Source organism: Chelonoidis abingdonii, chromosome 1 (assembly GCF_003597395.2).
Source record: "Chelonoidis abingdonii isolate Lonesome George chromosome 1, CheloAbing_2.0, whole genome shotgun sequence".
NCBI classification, from domain to species: Eukaryota; Metazoa; Chordata; order Testudines; family Testudinidae; genus Chelonoidis; species Chelonoidis abingdonii.
Window position 1 is genome coordinate 110116914 of NC_133769.1, and position 26724 is coordinate 110143637.

A 26724-nucleotide genomic window follows, 5' to 3' on the forward strand; every position below is an offset into this window, starting at 1 on the left:
ATTCTTCCTTCAGTCTTGAAACTCTATGTTTTATATTAGAATTGATCATACACTGTAATAGAAGTGTTGGCAATAGCTAAAGGATTTGCAGGATTTGGTTTTTAATCAAACACTCTGGCTACAGATTTTCAGATTTCTGCAAATTTACTGTTTCACTCTTCTTAACATGAGAATTACAGGGGCTTTGAGGAACAGACTGATTAAACTAAAGTTAGACATACTAAAGTTTATCTAATTACCTTTAATTTTTGTTAAGTACCTTTATTTCCTGGTGAAATATTATTTCTTGGAACAATATTCCTTGTTGAGTAACATATCTCCATGCTTCTAATAGTAGTACATTAGAAGGCCTATTTTACTCTCTTCTTCAGCAGCAATAACTCAGTACTCTCATAAAATGATGTGATACATCAGGATAGGACTCTGGCCGTGGCACATAGATATTGACTTAATTTTGCACTTCAAGTTCAGAGCAAAAGACAAAGAAGAATTCAATATTATCTCAAAGTTCATTTGCAAACAAGTGATGCAATACTTACTCCATGCCTTGTGCAGTCTGTCGTGCAATATCAATGAGTTTGATCATCTCAAATTTGGTCTCAATGATATGCAAGTGGTGATACAAACTGGAGCCCTCGCACCACTGTGTAACAATAGCCAACTGTGGCTTTGTTGAATAACCCATGAAAAGTAGGATATTCACATGTCGTGTTTTCCTGAAGAAGAAAATTTTCACTGGAAATCAATGAAAGCACTAATGGAAATTTCACAATCCAGATGATGTGACTGCCTTTAGATGCACTAATATACAAATGCAGGTTTCATCAAGGAAATATCACAGCCTGGGTTTGTGCAGAATTCTAAACTTCTTTCACTATATGGAAGGATTTAAACACTTCTGATGACTGGTCAAGAATTGCTCACTGTTCAAATTTATCTTTAGAAAAGAAAAACTAGGAATAGGTCCAAAATATTTCTGAAAAATGCTAGTTATTTCTGCTTCTGAATATTATGATAAAGGGAATAAGTGCAGTGTTCTGAATGGAATACACAAGAGTTATAACTCCTGAAGCTATGTAAATGCATATTGATTATCTAATGTCATCAAAAAGATAATTTACACATTCTTACCTGAGCACTCCTACTTCATTCTTGAAGGCCTGTAATTGCTGAGGGGTGGGTGCTGTAACATTCAACATTTTCACTGCCACGTCACCTTAAAAATAGCCATTTAATAAACAAAATGAAAATGTGTGTAGTATACACAGATCACTCAATGAGAAAATGCAACATAGATCATAACACAGGTACACATACTTTTGGAAATCTTTATTCAATAAGAGATGGACACCTCAGGCTCATGAGTAATTAGGATTAATCTTTAGTATGATAATTACTTTACTCACTAAAATTAACAAGATATCTGTTTCTTAACTTGTTGAAGTTACAATATCACACATTTGATCTACTGCTTTGTTTAAATGAAGAATTAAATAAAAAGACACCCAGACAACTTCCCCTATGAAGCTTTGTAACAGTACTTTGCCACAATGATTACATACCATGCCACTTTCCTTTGTAGACTGTTCCAAATGATCCAGATCCTATCCTTTGTCCGACTGTAATCTGCCCATCTGGTATCTCCCAATCATCACTTGAGTCCCGTCGACCAAGGGTTTTCTTTGAAAAGAAATGCAACTGTAGTACTCATTAAAACAGGTTTCTTCCCAGCTAAAGGCTACTTGGGTATCTTTCTAAACCTGAAGCCTTAATAGGTCATTTATCATCAGGCAAAATTTATTTTCATTTGATTTCCAGAGTAAGTACTTAGTAATATTTTATTTATAATTTAATCTTTACTCTTAAGTGTTTGTGATTTTTTTCAAGATGAGCACATACTGCACCTCTATACTCTGGCACAGAGGTGCACTAAATACTTTCCTATCATGGAGGGATTCATCGCTGAGTCAGATTTTTGGTAGTTGTCACTAGTAAAATTGAGATATTATTAATAAACCAAAAAACCCATGACTAGGTTGGAATTTGAAAGACAAATAATGGTTAAATTGTGAATTTTAAAAACCCAGTAACTTTCAGGGGATTAGGCTAAATCTAGAATCAGGAAGCTAAAATTTGTGAGATGTACGACAATTTTAAAAGTTTTTCTCTCAGGGAGATCAGCACCACACTATGAAGTATATAAAATCTTTTGGAAAACCTGTATATACTCAGTGATTTACAACTGATTCATACATCAGTCCAAGTAGCCTAATGTTGTTCTGTTATCTTATTTATTGGCTTACCGTATATGATAACAAATATCAGTTTCTCCAGAATAATTCCAGATGGCTTTGATGAAGGAATAAGGATGCCTAATACAAAAGCAGCAATACATAGTTGATCTGCCCCTTACCATTCTATTCCTGTCTTCTGAGGATGAGGATGACTTCCTCTCTCGTTGTGGTCCAGGGGACTTCTGTAAAGCTTTCACACTGGTAAGGGACCCAGGCAAGGAGGCAGGTGGGGTGGCAGACAAACCAGTGGTTGAACCTAAATTGGAGATTAGATAAATTGAAGATTTATGTAATTTTTTTTATAAAGCCAGTGTATATATTAATTTATTGTAAAAAAATATTAAGTGCAGGAATTGTGTTTAAGATGCAGTATCTCCAAACACAAATGTAAATGTTAAGAGTACAGGAACGTGCACTTAGGAATACTGTATTAATATCTGATTAGTACTGAAGTCTTACTCAGGAAGAAGGAAAGACCAAAATTTAATCTACAGCAAACATCCCTGTATGCCAAAGAGTCTTCGATGTCTTGTTACTGATATATTAAAAGGACAGTCTCTTTGAACAACAAAAACACCACTACACATTATTTTTGATATATCCAGTTTTTTTGATGATAAAAATAAAAATGTAATACTTTAGTTAACAGAGCCAGCTTCCCAGACTTGCTGTTGCCAACTTTTTAGGGCCCTGACAATTGCAGGGATGCAACAAAATTGGGATTAAAATGGATTGACTATAAAAACTAGGGATGTTTTCCAGTTGAGTTCTCAAGTGCCATCTCATTTGGCTGTTTCAAAGCTAGCTGCTAGCAGAGAGCACTTATTTCAAAGTAGCACATTAGAGTGCACTGGGGATTCAAAAGAACAAGTACTTTAGTTAGCTGCTTGAGTTTTATTCCATTAAATACAAAAAGAACAGTCCATCTGCCTAGCATGCAGTGTATGTAAACAAAGCTACACAGAAAAATGTCACTAACAACAGGATTGCATTTCAGAGCTTCAACGCCTGTTTATACAGACCACTTCAAACTAGATACTGCTTTCTAAAATATCCTATAATTATTAGTAGCGAGGTTAAACTGACACTCCCAACATGAGGGACATAAAACAGGGCCACTTTTTAGTTAAGTTTGTGCTGCTCTGCCAATCATTACATGTCACCATGCAAGACCTCCAATATTTCACACATGTTTTCTATTACAGTGGTGCTTGAGGAATTGGTAGAAGCCACTTATTTTTTTTTCCTCTAATTCATGCAACAGCTCCATTCTTGTTAGAAAGGAGATTTCTGCTGAAGCAGTATTAAAATCCCAATTAATAACAGCTGCACTAGCTCAATGGTTCCTACTTTTCAAGGCATACCAGTCTGCCAGACTAAGATCACGGCTGCTACTGCCCTTTCAATTAGGTTTGATCTCACTGCTCCAAAACCCAGCATTGAAAAGGGGAGGCAGACAAAAAGGATACACAGGCCATCATGAAAAGTCATCATAAAGGTTGAGAAGGAGTAGCTAGAATATTATCATAAAGGTGTGAAGCACTAGTACTGATAAATGTGCCAGGTGTCTTACCTAAGCAGAATTGTGGAAACCACTAATTTTGCAAGGGTGGGGTTTTATTTTTAAATCTAATACTTTAGTATTTCCTCTTTTTATACTAATATTGTAGTAGCTAAGCTTTGTATGTTAATTCTACCATGTTTCTGAATTACAAATATTTCAACTTAACTGTCTGACATTTAAAGGAAAGATACAATTTTCCTACAACCTTATTAGATTATAGATTTTAGCTGTAATGTCAAAGTTCAACAAGAATGGTTTCTTCCTTAGAGATAAGTTCTTGTACTCAACATTAAACACAAGATACAGAAATAGCAACACAATACTCAGCCTTCCATGAGAATATGGTTACAGCACAAAGTTAGAACTGCTTTAGTTAATCTATTTGTGAGTAACCTAGGAGGCTAGTTTTTCCAGTAATTATAGTTTGACTACTTCAGCTTCTCTTGGACTGAAACTTGTACACCAAGCCATCAGCCTGCAATCTGAAGATATATTTTAATTAATATTTAATTAATTCTGATTTGTTTAGTCATGTCTGTTAGATGAAAACTGAACAGCAAATGCCTCTCTTCAAAAAGATCATTGGAACAATTTTCTGAGAGTTTAATCCATAAAGTGAATTGTTCTTAGTATCCTGAAACAAAAATCTTTGAAACAGCCAGAATAGTAGTGTTTGAAAAACATATACAGTATGCACTGGACTATCCATTATTATCTATATATCTATCTACACACACACACACGCACTAATATTCTAGGCTATTGTTTAATACTTGGTATCTTTAGTACATGAAATCCCACTGAGTACTCTGGGATTTTGTACAATACAACAACAGATCTATTGACAGCCTCATGCCTGAGAGATCCTTAGGCTTGATAAGAAGTCAAAATGATGGTCTTGTTTAGTAGTTTTAGTCCACAAACAAGTATTGACTTTAATGGGACTATGCAGAGAACTGCAATAACTGCACTAGTGTCTGATCTGATCCAACTTATCTAAATCCCCAACTTGATGTCAGTGCAACTCTCTGAAAACATATGAATCATAGTAAGTGGACACTTACGTGATCTCCAAAAGCCTAAGACCTAACAAAATATCAAGGGAAATGTTTGCAATTTGCATTTATTTCTTACAGTACTTTTAAAAAACAGAATGTTAAATATAGAAAACTCTTAGAACGTTAAATTGACAGTCAAGGAAATTCAGAGTTAAGGATGTCACTATGTCCTTGGCCTCATTCCACTGCAATCTGAGATCCCTGCAATGAACAAGGTATATTAGGGACACTATGGAAACCTTAACTCTGAAATTCCTTCTTTTAGAACCTTTAAGTCAGATTTAACATACAGTAGTTGCATATGTATAAAGGTGGAAGTGAGTATGTGTGAAAAGCACATTCAAAGCATTCCAGCCAGGCCAAGCAAAAAATTGAGGTGTTTTGGTAAACTCACACACTTACATACACACGGTGTGAGGGTGAGGCACAAACAGCATCTGTAGTGTTACTTATTTTGTTTGGGGTGAAAACGAGAAAGAAGAGCCCAACTACCTCTGAACACTGGGCCAGGCTCAAAATCAAACACTATTTCACTGGGGACAGAATGTAGGAGGGGACTGGGAGTCCGGGATTGGTATTTCCGAAGACAGCGCATCAGCTGGTTCAAAGGGGCTGTTAGAGAGAAAGAGACGGGCAGGCAGAGACAGGAAGACAGACACACAGAAGAAATGAAAGAAGTCATGGGAAATAACTAGGAGGCTTTGACTCCTATTCATAGATTGCTTCTGGATTTTGAAGGGAAAAAAAACATCTCCAATTATTAAAAACATGCTTTCAAGAATGGGAATAGCCAATTGTTCTCAGATGCCAAGCAGACAGCTTATGACCAAAGTTAAAACTGACATGATAGTATGACATTTAAATGCTGGACATAATGGGCAAAACTTGTTGAAAGCCACAGCTACCAAGACATACAAGATACTTAAAACTGGTAAATTCTTTATCAGTAGGTTCATGGATTTAAGGAGGAAAAAAAGGGGGTGGTACTAGAGCCAGTATAAGGAATCATAGCTCCTGAGAACACAAAGCAGTAGCCAGCTACCACCTTACTAGTTAACAGATACAGATGGCAAAACCAAAGTCAGCTATAGCTTAAGGTACAAGACCCTAGCCACTGAGCTAGAGAAATCAGGCTAACTTAAGACTTTGCTGAGGGGTGAAGCAAGTCATAGTTAATAGGAAATATCAGGCCTGTTCATTATTTGGAGCTGGGTGAGTGGTCACATGCATCTCCTCTTTATTAAGAGTCAGCTATGTCATCTCAAGTGACTAAGTACAGCAAAGGAGCCATTTTCACAAGACCTTGACAGCCAGTGCTTAGGGTTCTTCCTAGGGAAAGCAGACTTCACAGTAGTGATTGTGGGCTCATGTGTGACACGTGAAGAAAAATGGTAATTCTGTTTTTTTCACTAATTTTGCCTTAGCTAAGAGTTAAGGCTGTCTACAACAGTGCTGTTGAAAGGTGTACAAGAGACCAGCCTTTAATAGTCATAATTATGTGTTTCCCAGGTTAACAAAGGCATGCAGTACAGCAAAGCAGCAGCTTCATCTGGGGAGAGGGGAAGAAGAAGCTCAAGTATCTAATGCCATTTACGAGACACAGCAGTTTATACGGCCAGGCTCACAAAACATGTTATCAGACTTCAAAGGAAGTCCCTGATGACTCCTTAGGTGGAAGGGTAGTGGCTGGCATAAAGGGCTTTGAGAATGGAATTGGAGGTTAAGTATATGTTGGGGAGAAACCTCAAGGCTCCATCAGGAACAGAGGGGATTCCCCTTCTCTAGAAATAAAACTATTTTTAAATTAAAAAAAACACTGTCTACCATTCCACAGCCTTTCCTCCTTCCCTCTCCCCCAGTCCTAGAATGACTGAAACCTGATCAGACAGATGCTAAACATCATGGACAAACAAATGTAAATAAATTTCATTGCTCTCTTCACATCTCTCTCTGTGTCTGTGTTTGGAAGAATGAAGTAGTACAAAGGGGAGGGGCTACGGCAATCATGTAATTACATTTAATGAGAGAAGATAGTTCTAAGATTACTTACCGCCCTCTCCTCGTAACCCCTGGTCTCTAATCAAGTCCTACAAACAAAAGCACAAGTGTATGTATCTGGTTCACATATTATTATTTGTATCACTGTATTGCCTAAAAGCCCCCATCAGGATTGAAGCTCCATCAAACCAAGAATTATCCAAAGAGTAAAAGCCAGCCTCTGCCCTGAAGAGCTTACAATCTAATAATTACAGTAGCACACAAAATATATATAATAATGCATGAAACTTTAAGAAATCACTTAATTTCAAATAGCGTAACTCAACACTAACCTGAAGTATAGGCTAGTTAAAACAGATGCATACTTGTAGGTATTGATTTAGGCCTGCAATTAGTCAAAATGAAAAGGGAAAAACTGAACCAAATCAGGAATCATTTTTCTAGTTATGTTGTTTGAGACATAAAATGCTCTTGAATGTCACATCAGAAGCTGGGACACCAATTGCTTAAGTGGACGATACTGATTCACAAAAGTTTCCTTAAGCTTCTCCTGTAACAAGGTACCTGATTTCTACACCAAATGCTCTCAAATTCTTTTCAAAGATGTTGATTAATTTTATCAGGTTCTTTTAGGTTGCAATGTAGTATGCATTGATTGTATTTGCTACAAAATATCCAGGGACAATAACTGAGCAATTTTACAAGTAGTAGTAAACAGCAATTTTTCAACAGAGAAAAGTTATGCAAATTCCCTTCATGCATCTCTTTTCATCAATGAGCCTTAAGTGTTGTACTAACCTTTTGCTCTTACTTAGATCACAGGTTCAAGGAGTTTGTTCATCTTTATGTTTTCGTAGCTTTGCTGCTAAATCAAGACAACTCAGTGTTTTTCAGAGGGCAAGCTAACAGACAAGTGAAGGTACTAAAAACCAGGATTCAGGCTTTAGTATCCCAATCACATCGCCAAATTCATCCATTTTATCCTCACCCATAACAATTTTACATTCAACACTTTGTCCAAACCATGGGAACAACCATGGATACTGGGATAGCTCCCCAATATCCCAATTTCTTCTTGGGCCACCTTGAGAAAGAATTTCTGAACAAATGCACCATCAAACCAATGATATACCTGGGCTACATTGATGATATTTTCATCCTCTGGACAGATGACCTAAACTCCCTTACTCCACAACTTTAGAACGACCGCCCACCCATTAAACCTTCTTTAGAACACTCCCACACTAACATCAATTTCTTGGACACCACAATTAGCTTCAGCAATGGAACTCTACAAACAACTATATACATAAACCCACGGATCACCATATCTACTTTAACAGATCCAGTAACCACCACAAACACACCAAGAAATCTGTAGTCTACAGCCAGGCACTCAGATACCATACAACACGTTTTGAGGAGAAATTCCAGGATACACACCTTAACACACTTAAAACCGCCTTCACCAAACAAGGACACTCCACCAGAGAAGTAGATCACATCATGGAATGGGCCACCCATATACCCCAAGAGGACCTGCTTCACTATAGAAATAAAGCCCCCTCCAACTGTAGATCCCCAGTTGTCATCTATCACCCCACATTGGAACCCATATGGGGTATCATTAAACAGTTAAAACTCATACTCAATGGAGACCACATCCTGAAAGAAATCTTTCCTGCACCCTGCCTTATGGCCTCAAACATAGCCCCAATCTCTCCAATGTCATCATCAGAAGCAAACTCCCCAGAGACCAGGATACAACAACTCAAAGCAACACCAGACCCTGCCAGAACAGATACAAAGTCTGCAGACATATCTCCACTGCTACAATGATCAACACCCTCCACAACACACTTTTCAAGATCCTACATATGCCTAGCACAACATGTAGTATACCTCATCCTGTGCACTAAATGCCCCAATATCAACTACATAGGTGAAATAAGACAATCACTACATTCTTGAATGGACTCACACAGAAAAATGCTAAAAGACAAAAATACCATATCATCTGTGAGTGAACAGTTATCACAAAAAAATCATTCTATATCTGATCTCTCAGTCGTCATCCTCAAAGGAAACCTCCACACCTTCAAATGACTTTGCTAGAAACTAAAAAATCAAGGACTGAATAGAGACATTGGATTTATGGCTTATTACAACAATCTAGAACCCATTAAATCTCTCCCCCTTCCCTCCCTCCCCTCCCCCAGCTTTCGCCCCCTATAACTGGAGAGGTGTTAACAGGTCACTTCACTGAATGTTCCCTTGAAAATATGTGTTAACTGCTTATGCTAAACAATCTGTTCCACCTTGTATTTAGCTGTGACACACCTGAGTACATTTCCCAGACCCGAAGAAGAGCTCTGTGTAAGCTCAAAAACTTGTCTCTTCCATCAACAGAAGTTGGTCCAATAAAAGATATTACTTCATTCACCTTTCCTCTCTAGGATACATGTATGTGTTAGAAAAACTGGGAAGATACTGGTGTCAGTAATAGTTTGCATAGTGCTGGCCAGCATTATGCCTAGTTCAAAACAATGTATTTGTCCTTCATTTTCATAAATCGTAAAATTCAGCCTCCAAAATGTCAAAGGATACAGACAAAAAATTCAAGACAATCAAATTGTAGAAAATTATTGGAGGTTCAAGGAGAATGTTAAGGGTGATACACATGGGACAACAGACCATTTCTGAGATTCAAAGCAGCATCTGATAATTTCAAATTCAGTTTATTGCAAGAACCACATCCTCCAATGACAGAAACATTATTCCCATTGTAAGTGATACAAGAAATCAAACATTTAAAACAACATTTCCAACACTTGGGACGTCTTGCAAGAGTTGTTACTGGCTTTTCAGAATCATCACTGTGGGGTGTTGCTAGCAACAACAAGTTCAGGAATTGATCTTAAAACTAATTGTTTGTGGCAGAGTGCTTGTGTGGAGGAGTAGGGATATGATTGTCAAGAGAGATTTAATATTATTTGTGAAGGGACTGCCTGATTTTTTCCCAGCTCTGACTGGTAAAAACTCTTCTCTTGTTAGTTAGGATTTATGAAGATTTAAGCAGATCAACAAGGATTTATTTAGAACAATAACATTTGTGTGTTTTACGAGCACAGTGGCATGTATTAAGAAAGCTGATCAACTGCACTGTTACTGATCAAACATATATTGATACTTACGTCAATATTGACAGGCTCTATAGTATTGATGTGCACATTGGGTGCTGAAGACGAGCGGTCTCGTTGCCCAAATTGATTCCGATGGTCTTCATCTGCTGGTCGGAAGGGCTGTGGGATTGGAATGGATTTTGAAGGAGAAGGACTAGGGAGAATTGGTGGTCTGAGAAACAAAGTCAAGGAAAAAGAGGATTTAGGGGTACAAATGGCTTCACATATTCTATAGTGGGTGTGGCAAATCCTTTTCTTTTCAATTACGATATATATAAAAAGATCATTTCTTTAGTAGGCCAGTATAAAGACCCAATCAAAACCAATTTATATTTAACTGTCTATACTCCCCTAGGATTAATTGTAACTAATCCCTGCTGTGTGAACTCCCTAATTACAAAACGGTGAAACAGAATGTTCTGGGGTTAAAGCATAAACAATCTTTACTGCATCTAGTTACCTGTGTTAATCCCTTTATGCTGGGAATCAATGAGGCCAGATGTGCATTGCAGAGAATGGGCTGCTTCACAGCTTCTTATACTAAGGGGCAAATGTGGTACCCCTTTCTTAACGATAACCCAATGAGAATTAAAGGTGATGTACTACATCAGTGACCTGCGTTTGAATGATCTTGCAGAATAAAGTGCATATAAGAATACGACTACTGCGCAGTAGAGATGGACTGAAAACTATAAGTTAGCAAAGGTAACAATGTTATGGCTGTCGTTGGAATTGGAATTATTAGTATCAAACTAAAAATAAAAATACTAACTTTTAACCTCTGTCTTCAGCAAATCACTTAGAACAATTAAATATTTTTAAATATTATTTATAAATATTACAATCACTGAATTGGAGAGTTTTGACCTGAAACATACAGTTCAGAATATTTAGATCAGTTTTTGAGGAAAAGTAGCTGTTGCAGGTCATTAAAATCCCACTAAAACCTTAACCTTTGATTTGTGGAGTTCTGTGTCATTTACTTAACAGAGAAAGTACCTACATGTGCCTATCTTTTTATTAGTAAAAAGGCAAGATGTCACTTATCTTGGTATTCTGGTGAAGGGTAGTAAAACAATATTTGTCTATTATTCAATTCAAGGTCAATCATTGCTGGGTCTGTTGGTAAGTTTTAATAGATTTAGGCAAAAAGTCAATGAGAAATGTTTGCTTTTCTTCTTCAAAGGTAACTTTACACTTACAGCACACTTGATAGCAGGTAACAGTCAATTTGAAGTAATTGCAAATATGTCTTCTCATAACAGAGCAGTCCTCCAGTCTGGAGACCGATAGATGAGTGAACCACAACCACAAAGGCTAGGATAGGGAAGGGCTTTAGAAGTGGAGGCAAAGGACAAAGCAGCATGCAGCACCAACAAAGTTCTATCATGTCCCCTTTAAATAAATTCTTTCTAATCTTTTGTTCACTGATCTTTAGGGGCAACAGCACCCTCAACAGAGACAGTGATCTTTTTTTATTTTTAACCCAAGGAGGATATCTTGAAGTCTACCTTATGGGCAGAGCCATATTTATCCCATTTTTCATTAGAGATTTTATATAATTTAGCGTAGGCCCTGGGAATAGATGGTTTCTTTCAATTAAATTACTGTGCACTCACTACCCTTCTCCAAAAAGCTAAGCATCGGGGAAGCACGATCTGTCTTGATTTTCTTTTCCTTCTGGGAACATTTGCAAGGGAATAAGGGACGCTGAGTTTTCCCATCTATGATAGCCTGCATCATTTACTTTAAGACAGTGGTACTCCGACCTCAGTATCCCTCTGTGTGCTGATGAAAGGCTGCTAGGTGTACTTTCAGTGAACTAAGAGATAGTCCTGATTTCCATTTGGAGAATAGCAGATGTTGGGGAAATTTGCTTGGAATTACATCAAATCTGAAACCTGGTTCACTTTTGCAGGTACATATGATGAGTAGCTGATCTCCTACTGTGTAGTAATACTTTATGTACTTTCTCAGAGCAGGATCTTTCTATGCGCTGAACCATGAAGGAGCCAGGCCTTGAGACGGAGTATCTGCAGTTTGTGGGGGAGAGTGTGTTTTTCGTTCTGCAAGAAGAGGTATGGAGTGGGCTGAAGAGGGGTTGGCAAACACCTTGCCAGCTGTGACAGGTAAGGGTACCACAGCTGTCTTGGCCAGGTGGAAGCAATCAGTATGACATTTGCTCTCTCTCTCTTTACTTTTTACAGGAATTTTAATAATAGCAGGATGTATAGAAGGCCCTTATCCCATGAGAGAAGGAGAGCGTTCCCTAAGGAGAGTTCTCCGAGGCCTGCTCTGGAGCAGCAGGATGGAGATTTCTTGTTCAGGTTAAGTGGCAAATAAGTCTATGGTCTGTGTCCCCACCATCGGAATATGTCGTGTAGTACTTCTGAGTTCATCTCCCATTCGTGGTCATGTGGGAACCTGTGGCTGAGACTGTCTGCTGTCAGGTTCTGTACTCCTGGAAGGTACAACACTGATATTGTGAATCTGTAGGAAAGGCACCAGGTTCCATAGCTTTAGTACTTTTGTGCAAAGGGAGGGTAATCTGGTGCCCCCCTTCTTTCTGTAATGCAGTACATGCCTGCTATGTTGTCTGTTATGACCCCGTATGTGTACTTCTGATCAGCGGAAGTAAGCGCATCTGACCGCTCTGAGTTGAAAGAGGTTGATGGAAAGACTTGTCTCCATGGATGACCACTTGCCCTGTGTCATGAGGTTGTTGAGATGTGCGCGCTACCCTATGAGGGATGCATCAATGGTGAGTAGTAATGATGGAGAAGTTTCCAAGAAGGGGATCCCTGTGCAGACATTTGTTGGGTCCTTCCACTTGTCCAGGGAGTGTTTGACTTTGGTGGGCAGCGACAGAGGTTTGTCTAGTCCAGTGGTCCCCAACCTTTTTGTCTGACAGGTGCCAGACCCAGGACTGTGGCAGCGGTGGAGCATCTGCTAAAATGCCGCCAAATTTCTGCGGCATTTCGGCAGCAACATGTTGGGGACCCCTGGTCTAGTCTGTCTCTGTTCGGCCTGTAAACTGAGCAGAACCACACCTGGAGACACTTCATGTGAAGCCTGGCATGAGTTATCAGGGACCTGACTGCAGCCATATGCCCCAGAAGTTGTAGGCAGTGTCCCTAGCCTCTGTTTGCCAGAAGCTGGGAATGAGCGACTGGGGATGGATCACTTGATGAATATCTGTTCTGTTCATTCCCTCTGGGGCACCTGGCACTGGCCACTGTCAGAAGACAGGATATGGAGCTAAATGGGCCTCTGGTCTGACCCAATAGGGCCATTTTTATGTTCTTATGAGAAGTATTGTTTACTGTGGCACAGATGCAGCAAACTGGTGCTGTGATGCACTTCCAGGACTCATAAAGGAGGGGAGTAGTTTATGTGCCAAATTCTGAAAGTCTGCTGCTTCTCTGATGTTTGTGGCTGTGGTTAACTCTCAGTTTCCAGGCTATATGAGAAAAGAGTTCTTTCTGGGCATACTGGGAGGTTTGTGACATTATCCAGCACAGTATCTTCCCAGGCCCATATACTTATATTTCAGTCTTCCACTGTGGAGACCTTCAAATCAGTCATAAATAAAATATTAATGGCCTACATGGCAAATGCCTGGCACATCCCTACCCCTTAAGAGACATTACTTTAACTCCTATAACAATAGAAAACAGACTCTGTATTTCTACCGTGTGTTTGTGCTGGAAGGGAGGATGAAGTCCTGTTTTGATTTCTATTTTACTGACATCTATCTGCAGGAATTTCTGAGAGCGAAAAATAACGTTCACTGTCTCAAGAAAGAAGAGCATGCTTAAGTTATTGCACTGATGAGACATAGTCTAAGATTTAATCTTTAGCCCACTGTCACAAATAGCAACATTCCCATTGATTTCAAGTGATGCAATTTCAAGGCTGCTGGGAACAGGAATGAAGCTTGGATATATGCCTGCAAATGACAATATTTCACAGATTTTACAGAACCACAACTCCCCCCCATCTCCTCACACAATGTCCTCAAAATATCTAGAGGCCTGAGTCATTTTTTTAAATATATAATTGTCTTTTAAAATTCTATTCCCCTTACAAATACCAACGATGAATTGTCTATGTTTCCTTACACCCACCAATGTGACTTTTCACGTGCTTAAGGCTCTGTCTACTCAGGAAAGGTTTTTTGACATAGTTTTTCCCTCACTATAGTTATACAGATAAAATAAAAGTGAAAGAGCGTATCCCACATTGCTCTGTCTAAAGTGGCTTATGCCACTTCACCTGTGAGAAGCAGCGTCTACACAGAACTATGATTTTTCAAAATAAGTGCCGTTTTCTGGGCTGGTATCTCAGGGTTCAATTCTCTGGTGCTAGGCTCAATGCATTATAAGTTATTTATCATGGTAGATTGTGAGATACCTACTAGAATTCTGGGACTTGGGTCAAATGTCCATGATTCCTTTCACTGTATGCCATAATTAGTCTGTTTTTCGCTAGCCAGCACCATTTTTTCAAAGTTTCAAACAAATTTTCAAACTACAACCAGCCAGGATGCTGAGCACCTTGATCCTGACCATTATTAGGGTTGCCAAGTGTCTGGTTTTCTGGTCAAAAAGGGGACTTGGCAGCATCCCGTCAAATGTACTGACCAGACTCCAAAAGTCCTGTTACCGTGGAGGGGGAGCTGGGCAGAGGCAACCTGCCTGCCAGCCCCTATCCAGCCAGGGCCACCTCCTACCTGCATCTTGTGAGCAGGCAAGCAGCAGACTCTGCATCAGACTGAAACTCCCCTCCCAGCCCTGGAGCAGAGGGAAGTGGAGAGAACCAAGCAATGAGGAAAAGGGAGGGGGGAGAGCAGGGGTGGGGCCTCAAGGGAAGGCACAGGGCAGGGGGAGAGCCTCAGGGGGTCTGATTTTTAGAAATAAGTGGCAACCCTAATTAACACAAACAAGGCACTCCAGATATGCTGGCAATCAAGCAGATGGCTTTGAAGGAGATGGAAGATCGCTAGAGCTCTGTGTTTTTCACAAATATGAAATAACACGAAATAAAACAAATAATGTATAAAAGAAAAGAAAATGAAAAAACTCAGCCCGTAGTGGTGGCCCCTGTCCACAGGGTACGGCCTGGCTCCCCATTCAGGGCACATGGTCACATCACCCAGAGCAGGGAGCCAAGCTCAGACCCTGGTCCTGACCCTCAGAGCTGCTGCTGTGGGGTGAGTGCAGGGCAGACTCGGCCAGGACTTCCCACTGCATGAGGGCAAGAATACTCTTTCCCCTTAAGCCAGACCTGACCCCTCTCCCTCCATGTGGATAAAATGGATATCATAAACAATGTCAGGCAGATACTACTAGAGAAGGAGCAGCTACTTCTGCACAACATTTTCGGGGACAGGCTTTACTCAGTGCAACATTACTTGTGGCCCCAGCCAGTCAGCACCTACCAGTGGGCTGGGACAGTGCTGCAATCTTTCAGGACGCAGAAGGGCACTTTCCTAGAAATCTGTGTAGAATTCAATCTGGAGTTGCAATGCTGGACTACCACAATGAGTGTCCCCCCCTTAACATGGAGAACTATGTGGCCACTGCCATATGGAAGGTCGCCACTTCCAATTGTACCAGTCAGTAGCTAACCAGTTTGGTGTAGCTAAATTGACACTAGAGAAACTTTTGGAACACTATGAATAGCTGGAAAGGATGCCTCAATCAAATGTCCCTGTGGTCCAGGGAACTAGGTCACAGGTGCAATGTGCTATTTGAGAGCAGGGTGCAGGTGAGGAAAATAGACGTAATGTACTGAATGAAATGAATACAAAGTAACTTATACAGTTTGTGAATTAATTTTATTAGGAATGCATATTGGTAGGAAGAGGTGGCTGAAAAACTTCATTGATACAAGTACAATAGTAAACAAAACTACTGATTTAACACAAGAAAATTCTTTTTAAGTTTGTGCTAAAAGGTATAAAGTGAATATATATTTCTTTAGGGACTCAAAAATGTGTAGGTGGGGATCGTTGGTGTTCTCTCCTTGTCTTGGGGGTTGAATGGAGTGGGGAACGGTCTCTCTCTTGCAGTTGGGGAATGAAAGGGGGCTCCCAATACACTGTGATCTTAATAGGCGGCACACAGGATTAAGTTAGAGTGTTACACAGGAATATAGAGTAACACTGTTCTCCAGCAAATATGTCTCCTTCTGCATCATGTCCAACATTTTTTCATGCATGTCCCTTTCTCTGGTCAGTCAGTCCATGTGCTCTCTTGACAACTCCTCAGCATATGCCCTGTTGTCCTCTCTCTCATTCCTGTCCTGCAGCACAAATCTTTCGCTCCGTTCTCTGGGTTTTTTGCCCTCTGCTGGGACTCATTCATGAAGTCACCAAATATCTTCTTTGTCTTCTCTCGCTACCCTCAGAGGATTGCCAGGAAGTCAGCTATTGGTAATACCCCATTCAATGTGGGCTATGCCATGCCACAGGCTAGGAGAACAGAGAAACCATACACGTAGTTACTATACCAATATAATAGCCACAAATGACAAAATGTTACTTCTCTCCAAATTTTCTCAATTTTGGAATTCCATTCCCTTGAGTTCTTCCCAGCCTGGGGTACACTTGGATATAATACTTTTTTGACGTTATTTGCCCTCTAGTGGGGTCCCCTGCAATATGGTGTAGTAGCGCCCTTTAAACTAAAACTATCCTTACATTTTGTGTATGTGTGTTTGCTTGTTTGGGGATGGGGGAATGGAAAGCATGTGTGTTCCCATGAGATAGGCTAATTGTTTGTAGAACCCTGCAGCCTGCCCTTACATTGGTGGGTATTACTCTGAGGCATGTTCAGAAAGCAAAGGACAACCAGGAAGATACGTAGCATCGTTATTTGTTATTGGTCACTGAGCTGATGCGGGAGTGAAGCATTACCTACATGAGTCTCTCTGGGACTGCAGCAATATCTTGTAATGTCTGTGTCAAAACTATATCACTATCTTTGCTTACAAGTCTTATTTCTAATTCTAAACCATCTGATCAGCATAAAGCACACTACAAAATAAAGAGAATTTTGCAGCTGTGATGCATATCCTGAACTGGCTTTACCAATACAATGTACTGCAATAAATGAGTGCTCTGTGAAAAGCTTACATGCTTTTTATAACGCCTGCCACCACATATGCCTTCAAGTCTATGTAATAAATACAATTTTAAAATTTGAAATGTCTTCAAGAACCTCTAGTGGCCAATTTATCTTGTTTACCTTCACATATATGAGAAAACTCAAGGCAATGTCTAAACTATGGTCTTACGTGAATTTTCTACTATGTTTTGCTTTTTCGTTGCCTACATTGGAAGCAATTTGTTTTTACATTTTTCTCTCTGCTATCTAGTCACCAGTGTAGTGCCATTTGGGTGGTAGTGGGTGGGGGCAGAGATAGTTGAGGGATAGAGAATTTAACATCAAGCCTCATGAGGAAGAAGTGATGTGGTATGTTTTGGTCTATGGGCACAGGATTAAACATGGAGGAGAAAAGCTACTTTTAACAATTTGTATTTTCAGTTTGTGTTTCCAGCTTCCTTGCTGTTGGGACCAGAGAAAAGCTGAGTAAGCCAAGGAGTAAGGGTGCTTCAAAGAGATGGACACGTCTGCCAATGTTATAGCAACATCCACTAGACATGGCATTGCACAGCCAGCACCTAGAAGAAAGGTTTCCAAATCCCCCTAAGCAGGCGCTAACGGGATGGATAATAGTAATATAGCACTCAGTACTTACTGGATGAAATCCCCTCTGCAGCATTCTGACTCTAGCTCTCTGGCAGGGTCCCTGGGGGTGTATCAAGCTGGGTCTCTGTTAAAGAGATCTTGGCTGCACAGGGGAAATCCCTCCTGGTCAGGTGTCCATGGTTGTCTGTGTAGTTTCCAAAGGTGTGTCTGTTTTATTATGGACCATGGCTCAGCTGCCAACATATACCGGGGTTCTGTGGTGGCCTCTTGGGCAAAAATCCACTCCAGCTCTTCATAGCATACATATGTGATGGGATCATTAACAGAGGTCTTGTTTTTATCTTTAGCATTTTTAGTAATTCTGTATCAGTTGCTTGCTTTGGCACAGCACTGGCTCGTGCCCCAGGAGTACCCCTTCTCCTGCATTTGCTCTGCTAGCTGCAGGTGGATCTTGGCATTCTGGTGATTATTGGATAGATGAGAGTAAACATATTCTTCTCTCCACAGGGCAAGGCAGTACAGCATTCCCTGATGGGAACATGCAGAAGTACAGAGCACGGTGACTTGAAAGGATTTGGTGTCTGTGAACTTATCACAAGCTGGCATCGCAAACAGATGGATATGGGTACATGCCAGTGTTTAAACAGAGGGGGGACATCCAGTCAAGAGGACCCCAAAGCACAGGTAGCCAGGCAGGCCAATGTAGATGTGAAGTAATGTGCAGGTAGGAATGGTAGTGGGAGGACTACCTGAAGCAGTGCTGTTCATCTGAAATGGAGATGTGTCCATACAAACGATACACTGCTATAACTCATTCTGAAATAAAGTTATGTTGCTTCAAAGCGAATTGGTTACAGCTGGATAAGATGCAAAATAAAGCAAAAAGAGAGCATTTGTGTGTGGATGCAAAGCAATTTATACTGAAAAAACCTAAAGATATATCAAAAAACTTTCCAGTTTAGACCAGGCCTGCATTACCACTATAGGCAAAAAAGCACAACTAAGGTCCCTTCCTGCAAACATTTATGCATATACTTCACTTCAAACATGTGACTAGTTCCCATTGAAATCAGTGGTACTACTGGTGAACTTAAAAGTTGAGCACATGTGCAAGTATTAGCAAGATAGGGACGTAATTATGCAGGTGAGCGAAGAGGCTCTGAAGCAGTATTCTGAATACATCAAGGCAAACAGTACTAAAATGTCAAGTCATTAAGCAGCAGGAGTAAGGTCCTACCCAATAGAATCTGATGGGGGCACTGAGGAGTACGATCCAGATGCCTGGGTGGTCTCTCCTAAGGAGGACTCCTCCTGCGATATTGGGTGGTGTTCAAAGAACTTGGAGACAAACAGCAAACTGTGAGGCAAGAACAAAAACAAAACAAAAGCAAACCTAACTTGTGCAAAACCCAGAAGGTTCACAACATAATATGCACAGAAGAAAAAAAAATCATGTATCAAATTCTAAATTTTAGAATAGAGAATGCACTGGCAGACTACCCTGCACATTTTCACAAGTTGTTAGTTAACTGCAAGGGAGCAAGAGTTAGTGCCTTGAACACTATTTTGTCTAAAGTTACTTTGACCTCTGAGTGCTAGAAATTGTAAAAACCTAGTTTCTAAGCAGTGTAAAAGCAGGCAACTTATACCTTCGTGTTAAATCACAGTAATTTATAAAGAAGACTGTGATGTAACCTTATATGGAAGGTGGTAGTATAATATTAAAAAGGGACTTTCAAATGGGGCTATGACAATGATAAAACAACTGCACCCACAACTCTTAGGTCATCATCTGGAAGAGGCCAGGGAAATTGTGATGAATGCAAGCTGGAAATAAAACTTGAAAAGCATTTGGAAGCCTTCCCTAATGGTTTTACTTGGCCCTGTTGGAACTGGTAAGTACTAAGATCACTACAGATTGAGCAGAAACCTTGGTTAAGAGTCCTGGTACAGAACAAATTGAGTATAAGAATTCAAGAACAAATGCATATTGAAACATTCTGCACTTTTCTTTATTCTGCTTGATACTTTTTACCCAGGTATATAAAAACCACCAGCGGGTTTTATTTTTCAACCAAGCCTGCAGTAAAACAAATGTCAACTTTGTCTAATTGATCAAGTAAGTCCAATGTTACTTGAGACCAAATTAACTGTAGCTGACCAAAGATAAGACACTTGCATCTAAACCCATTTAAGTGAGGCACTATCATTCCCCTCATAAGGAATTTTTTTTGACTGGATAACAACATATGTGACCAGTGCAAAGTTTATCTTGCTGAATCAAGATTTCAGCCCTCCTATTCATCTTCTAAGGAAGAGTTTCACAGTACAAACAGAAAACTTGAACTGGTTATCTGAACCAGCACTGAGAAAATAAGAACTATATACTCTCACTGAAACAGCTTCACTATTGTATTTTCTCAGACACTTCTCTTGACTTTTTCAGTTACATCTGTCAACTAGTTTTTGTGTCATGTAAAGAAACTCGACAAAGGGCTGAATTACAGAACACAGGAGTTCTGATTACTTACTCAAGTTGGTCGTAATTAACACACATCAGTGGCACCTCTGTACTACAGCGCTGGTGAAATTTATAACCACAAGTCTGGCATCGGAATCCCTGGAAAAGCAGCTTTCGACAAAAGTCACAGAATGCTAAAGTGAAGAATGTCTTTCGTACCTGTAGTGTTGAAAACAAACAGATAGATAGATAGATACTTTCGTAATCTGACAGGGCTCTATGTTTCCACTAAGATATTACTGTCATCTTGCCCTGGAAGAAATACATACAACTCTCTTTTTTGATCATGGAAATATACTTTTATATACAATAAGCAAAGAGTATTATTTTAAACACATAAAGATCTTATATTTGAAGTAATCTTAGTTATAAAGCATTATGGCATCCTCTCAATTTCTTATGAGACTAATATAAACACTATACGAAGTATATTGAGTAATAAAAATGGAATGAGAATTTAGGACAAAGTTTTCAAAATCTGGTGCCCAGTTAGTCATCCAAATCCATATTTAAGCATCTAGACAGAAGTAGCTAGATTTTCAGAGGTGCGCATAACCATACTTCAGTAGAAGTGAAGAAGCATTTGGCACCTTTGGTAATCAGATTGCTTCATTTAGCTGCCTAAATATAGATTTAAAGTGGCTAACTTTAACATCCAAGTTTGAACATTTTGATCTTCAGCCTTTAAGTGCCCCTAAGATTCCCTCCATCAGAATTAATATGCATCATTCCATGAGCAGTAAAGACAATGGCCACAGGACTGTGAAGCAAAGTCAAAAGTATCCCTGTGTAACTGTAAAAACTGTAAGAACTGTAAAAGAAGCGACACTATTTCAAAGATATGACTCTTGAAGGCATTTAAAATGGTTGAAGGAGAAAACAACTCAAAGATATTTAAACTGAATGTCTCAAAACACCTTGTAAATAGTGGATTTGAGAGAAGGCCTGTTTTAGAGGGTTTTGTTTATCTTTATCAGATAACCCCCTTCCTCAAAATCAGAGGATTGGAAACTTTCAAATGGTTTATAATTAGACTTAGAGGGTTTAGATTTTTATCGGTAAATGTCAATAAATATCAATGTCACCACATACATAAAACCATTGAAAAAATATTTCCATTAATAATTATTTCAATTTACAGACAGGCAAAGTAAGAAAAATGCTGCTTGAGAACTTATTAGAGTTTGATTTAAGGACATTTACCTTGTATATTTTGACATGTGATATTGACAATGTGTTTTAACAGTCATAAAGCTTTAACTTTTTGAATCTCAACATCTACTACCATTAAACAATTATTGTCTGACCAACCCCACTCATGAAAGCTCCCATAATTTCCCACAACTTAAATTTTTATCAAACTTAACACCATCAATTTGGTCTTGTATAGGGCCTAGGAGCAGCTGGCTCACCATAAAAGCAATTCTCCCTCTCTTAGAATTGACAGCTCCTCATCAATTATTGGGAGTGGATCAGATCCACCCTGACTGAACTGGCCTTGTCAACATTAGTTCTCCACTTGTAAGATAACTCCCTTCTCTTCATGTGCCAGTATATTTATGTCCTTATCTGTAATTTTCACTCCATGCATCTGAAGAAGTGGGGTTTTTTACCCACAAAAGCTTATGCCCAAATAAATCAGTTACTCTTTAAGGTGCCACCGGACTCCTCACTGTTTTTGTGGATACAGATTAACACAGCTACCCCTCTGATACTAAGCGTTCCTTTGCTCTAGTAAAGTACTCTGTCTGGTCCAATGGAGCAGTTGGCCCACATTTCAGGTCTCAGTAAACTTAACTTCTGTTCATTCCAATTTGGAAGGACAATTGAACGTAGGGGTTGAAACATCCATTGCCTACACTTAAACGTTGCATACGGTTTATTTCCTGGGCACAGTGTGAATGAAGTTTGCCATCTATCATACAGTGTGGACAACAGAACTACGTGGCATAGAGCAGACTGCTGGCTGGTTGTACTAATATCCTGAGGGACATCATACTTCTGAGTTCCAGAGAAAGAGCTCTTTTTAATTACCAGAAATGTTCCAGACTTAAACCCTATCTGTGCAAAAATAAACATTGATGTTATCCATCACAATTATATATAAAAAAAAATCAAATTCTACCCAACTTATTTATAATTTTGTTTAGTAAAACCTGGAAATGTTTGTAATTGTAAAAAAGAAAAAGCTACACTACAGAGCCACACTACAAGGCACAAAACTTGTGTTCTATTTTGGTTCCCCCACCTTAAAAACATAACTAACCTAAAAGTAACACAAGCAAGATTTCCTATAAGTAACAATCAAAAGTTTTCAAGGATGATGTCCAGAAATTTTTATAATCGCTTGTATGCATTAATTTAACAGTCAACTGTTTGTATATACTCCCTAAGCCTAAAAATAAAATAGCTTTTATTTAGATTTTGCCCTTTTCCATGTGGTAAATGTTATTTCCAGGTCTGTGTATGGACCTAGAATGATCCAGAGGGCTTCTGTTAAATAGCTTCCATTCATGCAGCACCTCATTGGATCAAAACGTATTTGTGCACTGGCATCACTGATGATGTCAGCATAGCTCTTGGAATATGGTTCATTAGTTAATGGCTGCTGCGGAGTCAGCAGGGAAGCACAGAACACATTTTATAAATACAACTATACAAAAATAGTGGATTATTACCACCACTCTGCAATGCAGTGGTGATTTAAAATGTTAAGGAAAGTCAAGTTGTGTTTATTTTAATGTCAATTATCTCAACTGCAATAAGATTTAGTTCATCTGAGTCTGTTGGATTAAAAACCTCTTATGCAACAACCTTCCCCACCACAGATACAAATGTTTGTTCAAAAACAGACAAAGTTATTTTGATTTAAAATGTTCAAAAGTAGATTCAACTCTAGTCAACGTTTTAGACAGTTCATAATACAAAGTACGTACAAAATTGTGTGTGGTAAGCGGCACATTCTCCAAGACTTCCACGTGCAACTCCTCTCCTGTGAGCCAGGAAATGTCAGTGTCCCAGCCAATGGGCTTCTTCTCTCTGAAGTGCAAACAAGCCCTTTATGGTTACCAACCTGCAAACCCTTGCAAACATTATGCTAAAGACGTGAAAAGTTGTTATCGAGAGGATAGTGGTATTGTGGGAGGTTTGCTATCCAGTCTTCCACTGTTAGAAATTTAAATGGCAAGAAATTAATCTGAGTTTACCCCCAAATAATTGCACCACTCTTGGACAAACAGCAGGGTAAAGAGATGCACTCTTTTCTTCAAACTAGCTTCAGCAAAGATCTACAACTGCAGAGAATGGCTGATCCTTTGGGTCCAAAATTGACAGATACTATTCTATCCATTCAAAGAAAAAGAGTACTTGTGTGACAATTTGTCCCCATGTTGTACACAATATTGTTGTATCTGTGTAAGTCCCAGGATATTAGAGAGACAAGGGGGGTGAGGTAATATCTTTTATTGGACCAACTTCTGTTGGTGAATGAGAAAAGTTTTCAAGCCACAGAGAGCTCTTCTTCAGGTCTTGGAAATGTACTCAGAGGTCACGACTAAATACAAAGTCGAGCAGATAGTTTAGCATAAGTAGTTAGAACATATTCACCTTGAATGGCCCCTTAGATTATGTGCTAACTACTTACGCTAAACTATCTATTCAATCTTTTATTTAGCTGTGACACCCTAAGTACCTTTCCCAGACCTGAGGAAGAGCTCTGTGTAAATTGAAAGCTTGTCTTTCTCTCCAACAGAAGTTAGTCCAATAAAAGATTTAAATTTTTATTAGAGAATATTTAAATAAAGATGATACACAGAGTTTGATGCATCAGTTATTAGTCATCGGGGGTAACATACAGAGTATAGGGGACGCTGGTATTTGGTTATTGGTTAGCATATAATATATACAGTCTGCAGTGTCCCCAATGCGGGGTGTACGGTGGGTGGGGTCAAGATACAGTAGGGGAGCAGTGAGGGTACATAGCTCATATAATGGGTTACACATAACCATGATTAGAGTAGGCAGGCCAGGTAATGGGGACAGGATGACCCTCACATGGTGGAATCCAGGTCGATGGGTTCAGGACTTAGGGGATATAGTTTAGTAGGGGGGGGTTAAGGGTTTCCCCCTCCCCCCCGTGGGTGCATGAAGCCACGACGGCTCACTCCTGGTATTGGCGGTGGCCGGTGATGTGTTCAATGTAAATGTCCCTAGACCACCGGATAGTGTACGAGACCATCAAACGTCTCATGAGTCGCGCATAGCGACGGCCCACCCCACAGGCCCTAAGTACACGTTCATTACAGGAGTCCTAGGCGCCTAGCGCCCTGACGATCAGGGCATCGGTGTAAACCTCGTAGCCCTTTGCCCGCAAGGTGTCAGTCAAGGGGGCGTATTTTTCGAGTTTACGGGCTCGGGCTTCGCGGAACGCCGGGGTCCTGTTCTGGAACGGGATCGTCACATCGACGAAGATGATCTTTTTCCGCTCCTCGTCCGTGACGATGATGTCTGGGCGCAGCGGGCTGTCGGTGTTGGAGATGATGCGGTTGACTGCAATCTCACCGAGGTGTGGGGCGATGGCCTTCACTAGGCAGTCCTGGACGGCATTGTGGCGCAGCTGCCAGGCTCTGGCGTGGGGCTTGCAGCTGCACAGGACATGGGGCAGGGTATCCAGGGTGTACCCGCACTTCCTGCAGCGCTTGTCCTGGTTCCCGTGATGGATGGCTCCATTGAGCGGGACGCAGTTTAGCCGGGCGCAGTGTATGAACCGCCAGTCGGCGAAGAGGGTGAAGCTGCCCGCGGGGAGGAAGTGGTTGCTGGAGTCCCACTTGCTGGTCACCTCAAAGGCCTTGCCCTGGTCGGGTTTTTTTCTCAGGGTGTCCACGTAGAGCGCGTGGACAGCGGCCTTCAGGGACTTCTCCAGCACGCCTCTGGCTCCGGGGCTGACGGTGATGCTGCCCTCCGTCTCAATCTGTGGAACCAGAACTCCCAGCTCCTGCCGCTCCTCGCTCCATACCCAGCGGCAGCCCAGTCGTTTCCCTAGTCAGCGCGTGGCGTTGCGGGTGCGGGACCACAACGAGGCGATGTCACCCCCGTCGTGGGCAAATTTACCTTCCAGGGAGCCACTCAGGAAAGTGGCTACATCCTGGCCAGAGGGCGGCCTGCCAATTCGCTTCTCGACGACGGTGCGCAGGGTGGTCGCCATGACGCTCTTTACTGTGGTGTCCGGGCACGTCAGGAGGCGGAAGGCATGCGTGATGACCGCAATGTCACAGAGGTCTCCCATGCGGGGGACATTGGCGCCACCGTGCCTGTGGGCAATGTATATGAGCTCATTGCTGGCTCTCTGGGGCAGAGACAGCCACTTTTTGACCCGCTGCCGGATGGTGTTGTCCACCTTGTTGAGGGGCACCTTTGCCACGGCAGAACCTCTCAGGACGAAGGCGATGCGGGGGATCAGGAAGGTGTTGAGGGTGTTGATCTTCTGCCATGGCGCCAGCAGGGATGCGTCGATCTTGGTAGCGTCCTGCACGATCTCCCGGATGGTGTCCTCGGGGGTCTGCCGGACGCGGACGCCCGTCGGCGTGCCAAGGTGTTGGTACGCCTGCCCTTCGGCCAGGGGAACGACGGGCTCGCCTTGGATCTGGAACTCCGTCGCCAGCACCTAGTCTCTTTTGCTCCCGTTGACGTGGAGGGACGCACACTTTTTGGGATTGAAGCGGAGACCCGTCCAGTCAGCGGCTCTCCCGATAGTGTTGAGCATGCCCTGGAGCTTCTCGGGGTCGTCCGCTATCAGGACCAGGTCATCCGCATAGGCCAGGACGCTCACCCTCTCGCCGTGCAGGTCGAGGCCGTCAGCGCCGTTGGAGATCGCCCGCAGGAGCGGCTCCATGGCGAGGTTGAAGATGATTGGGCTGAGGGGGCAGCCCTGCTTTACACCGCTGTGGATCGGGATCTCGGCGGTTTCCCCTTCGACCGAATGGATGGTGGTGCTGCAGTGTTCGTAGAGTTCCCGGATCAGGCAAAGGAAGGACTCTGGCATCCCGAACTCCCGTAGAGTGTTGAAAATGTGGTGGGGGGGGATGGATCCGAAGGCGTTGGACAGGTCGAGCCACATTATCGCACACTGCTTCCGCGCCCTCTTGGTCATCTGGAGGATGGTCTGGAACAGGAAGTTGTGCTCGTAGCACCCCTCTGACGGCATGAAGCCCTTCTGGGCCGGGCTGATGGCTCCCCCGGTCGTTGCCCACTCCATGGTCCTGGCTGCCAGGCAGGTTACTTCCCCTACTTTGTCTCTCTAATTTCTCCCCTCAACAGACTTTCAGAGGGTTTACTAATTTGGGGGAATGGTAGGATTTTAATTAGAAGTTTAAGGATGGAAACTCATTTTAAGA

At 41.2% G+C, this 26724-nt stretch overlaps 1 protein-coding gene across 4 annotated transcripts in view; it reads right to left on the reverse strand.

The window, feature by feature from the left end:
- The window catches only part of BRAF (B-Raf proto-oncogene, serine/threonine kinase), a 136768-nt gene that overhangs the window by 27319 nt on the left and 82725 nt on the right, over positions 1 to 26724 (reverse strand). For 3 of the 4 annotated variants that reach the window (XM_032783183.2, XM_075069041.1, XM_032783184.2), the window contains 9 exons: positions 23269 to 23371; positions 20343 to 20491; positions 19049 to 19168; positions 10109 to 10268; positions 6967 to 7003; positions 2414 to 2550; positions 1563 to 1680; positions 1132 to 1216; positions 540 to 716 (listed from right to left, as the gene is read on the reverse strand). In XM_032783183.2, the coding sequence (XP_032639074.1) occupies positions 540 to 716; positions 1132 to 1216; positions 1563 to 1680; positions 2414 to 2550; positions 6967 to 7003; positions 10109 to 10268; positions 19049 to 19168; positions 20343 to 20491; positions 23269 to 23371 (1086 nt within the window). Of the gene's footprint in view, positions 1 to 539; positions 717 to 1131; positions 1217 to 1562; positions 1681 to 2413; positions 2551 to 5408; positions 5529 to 6966; positions 7004 to 10108; positions 10269 to 19048; positions 19169 to 20342; positions 20492 to 23268; positions 23372 to 26724 lie in introns of all 4 variants that reach the window. The other variant, XM_075069045.1, reaches the window with a different exon arrangement.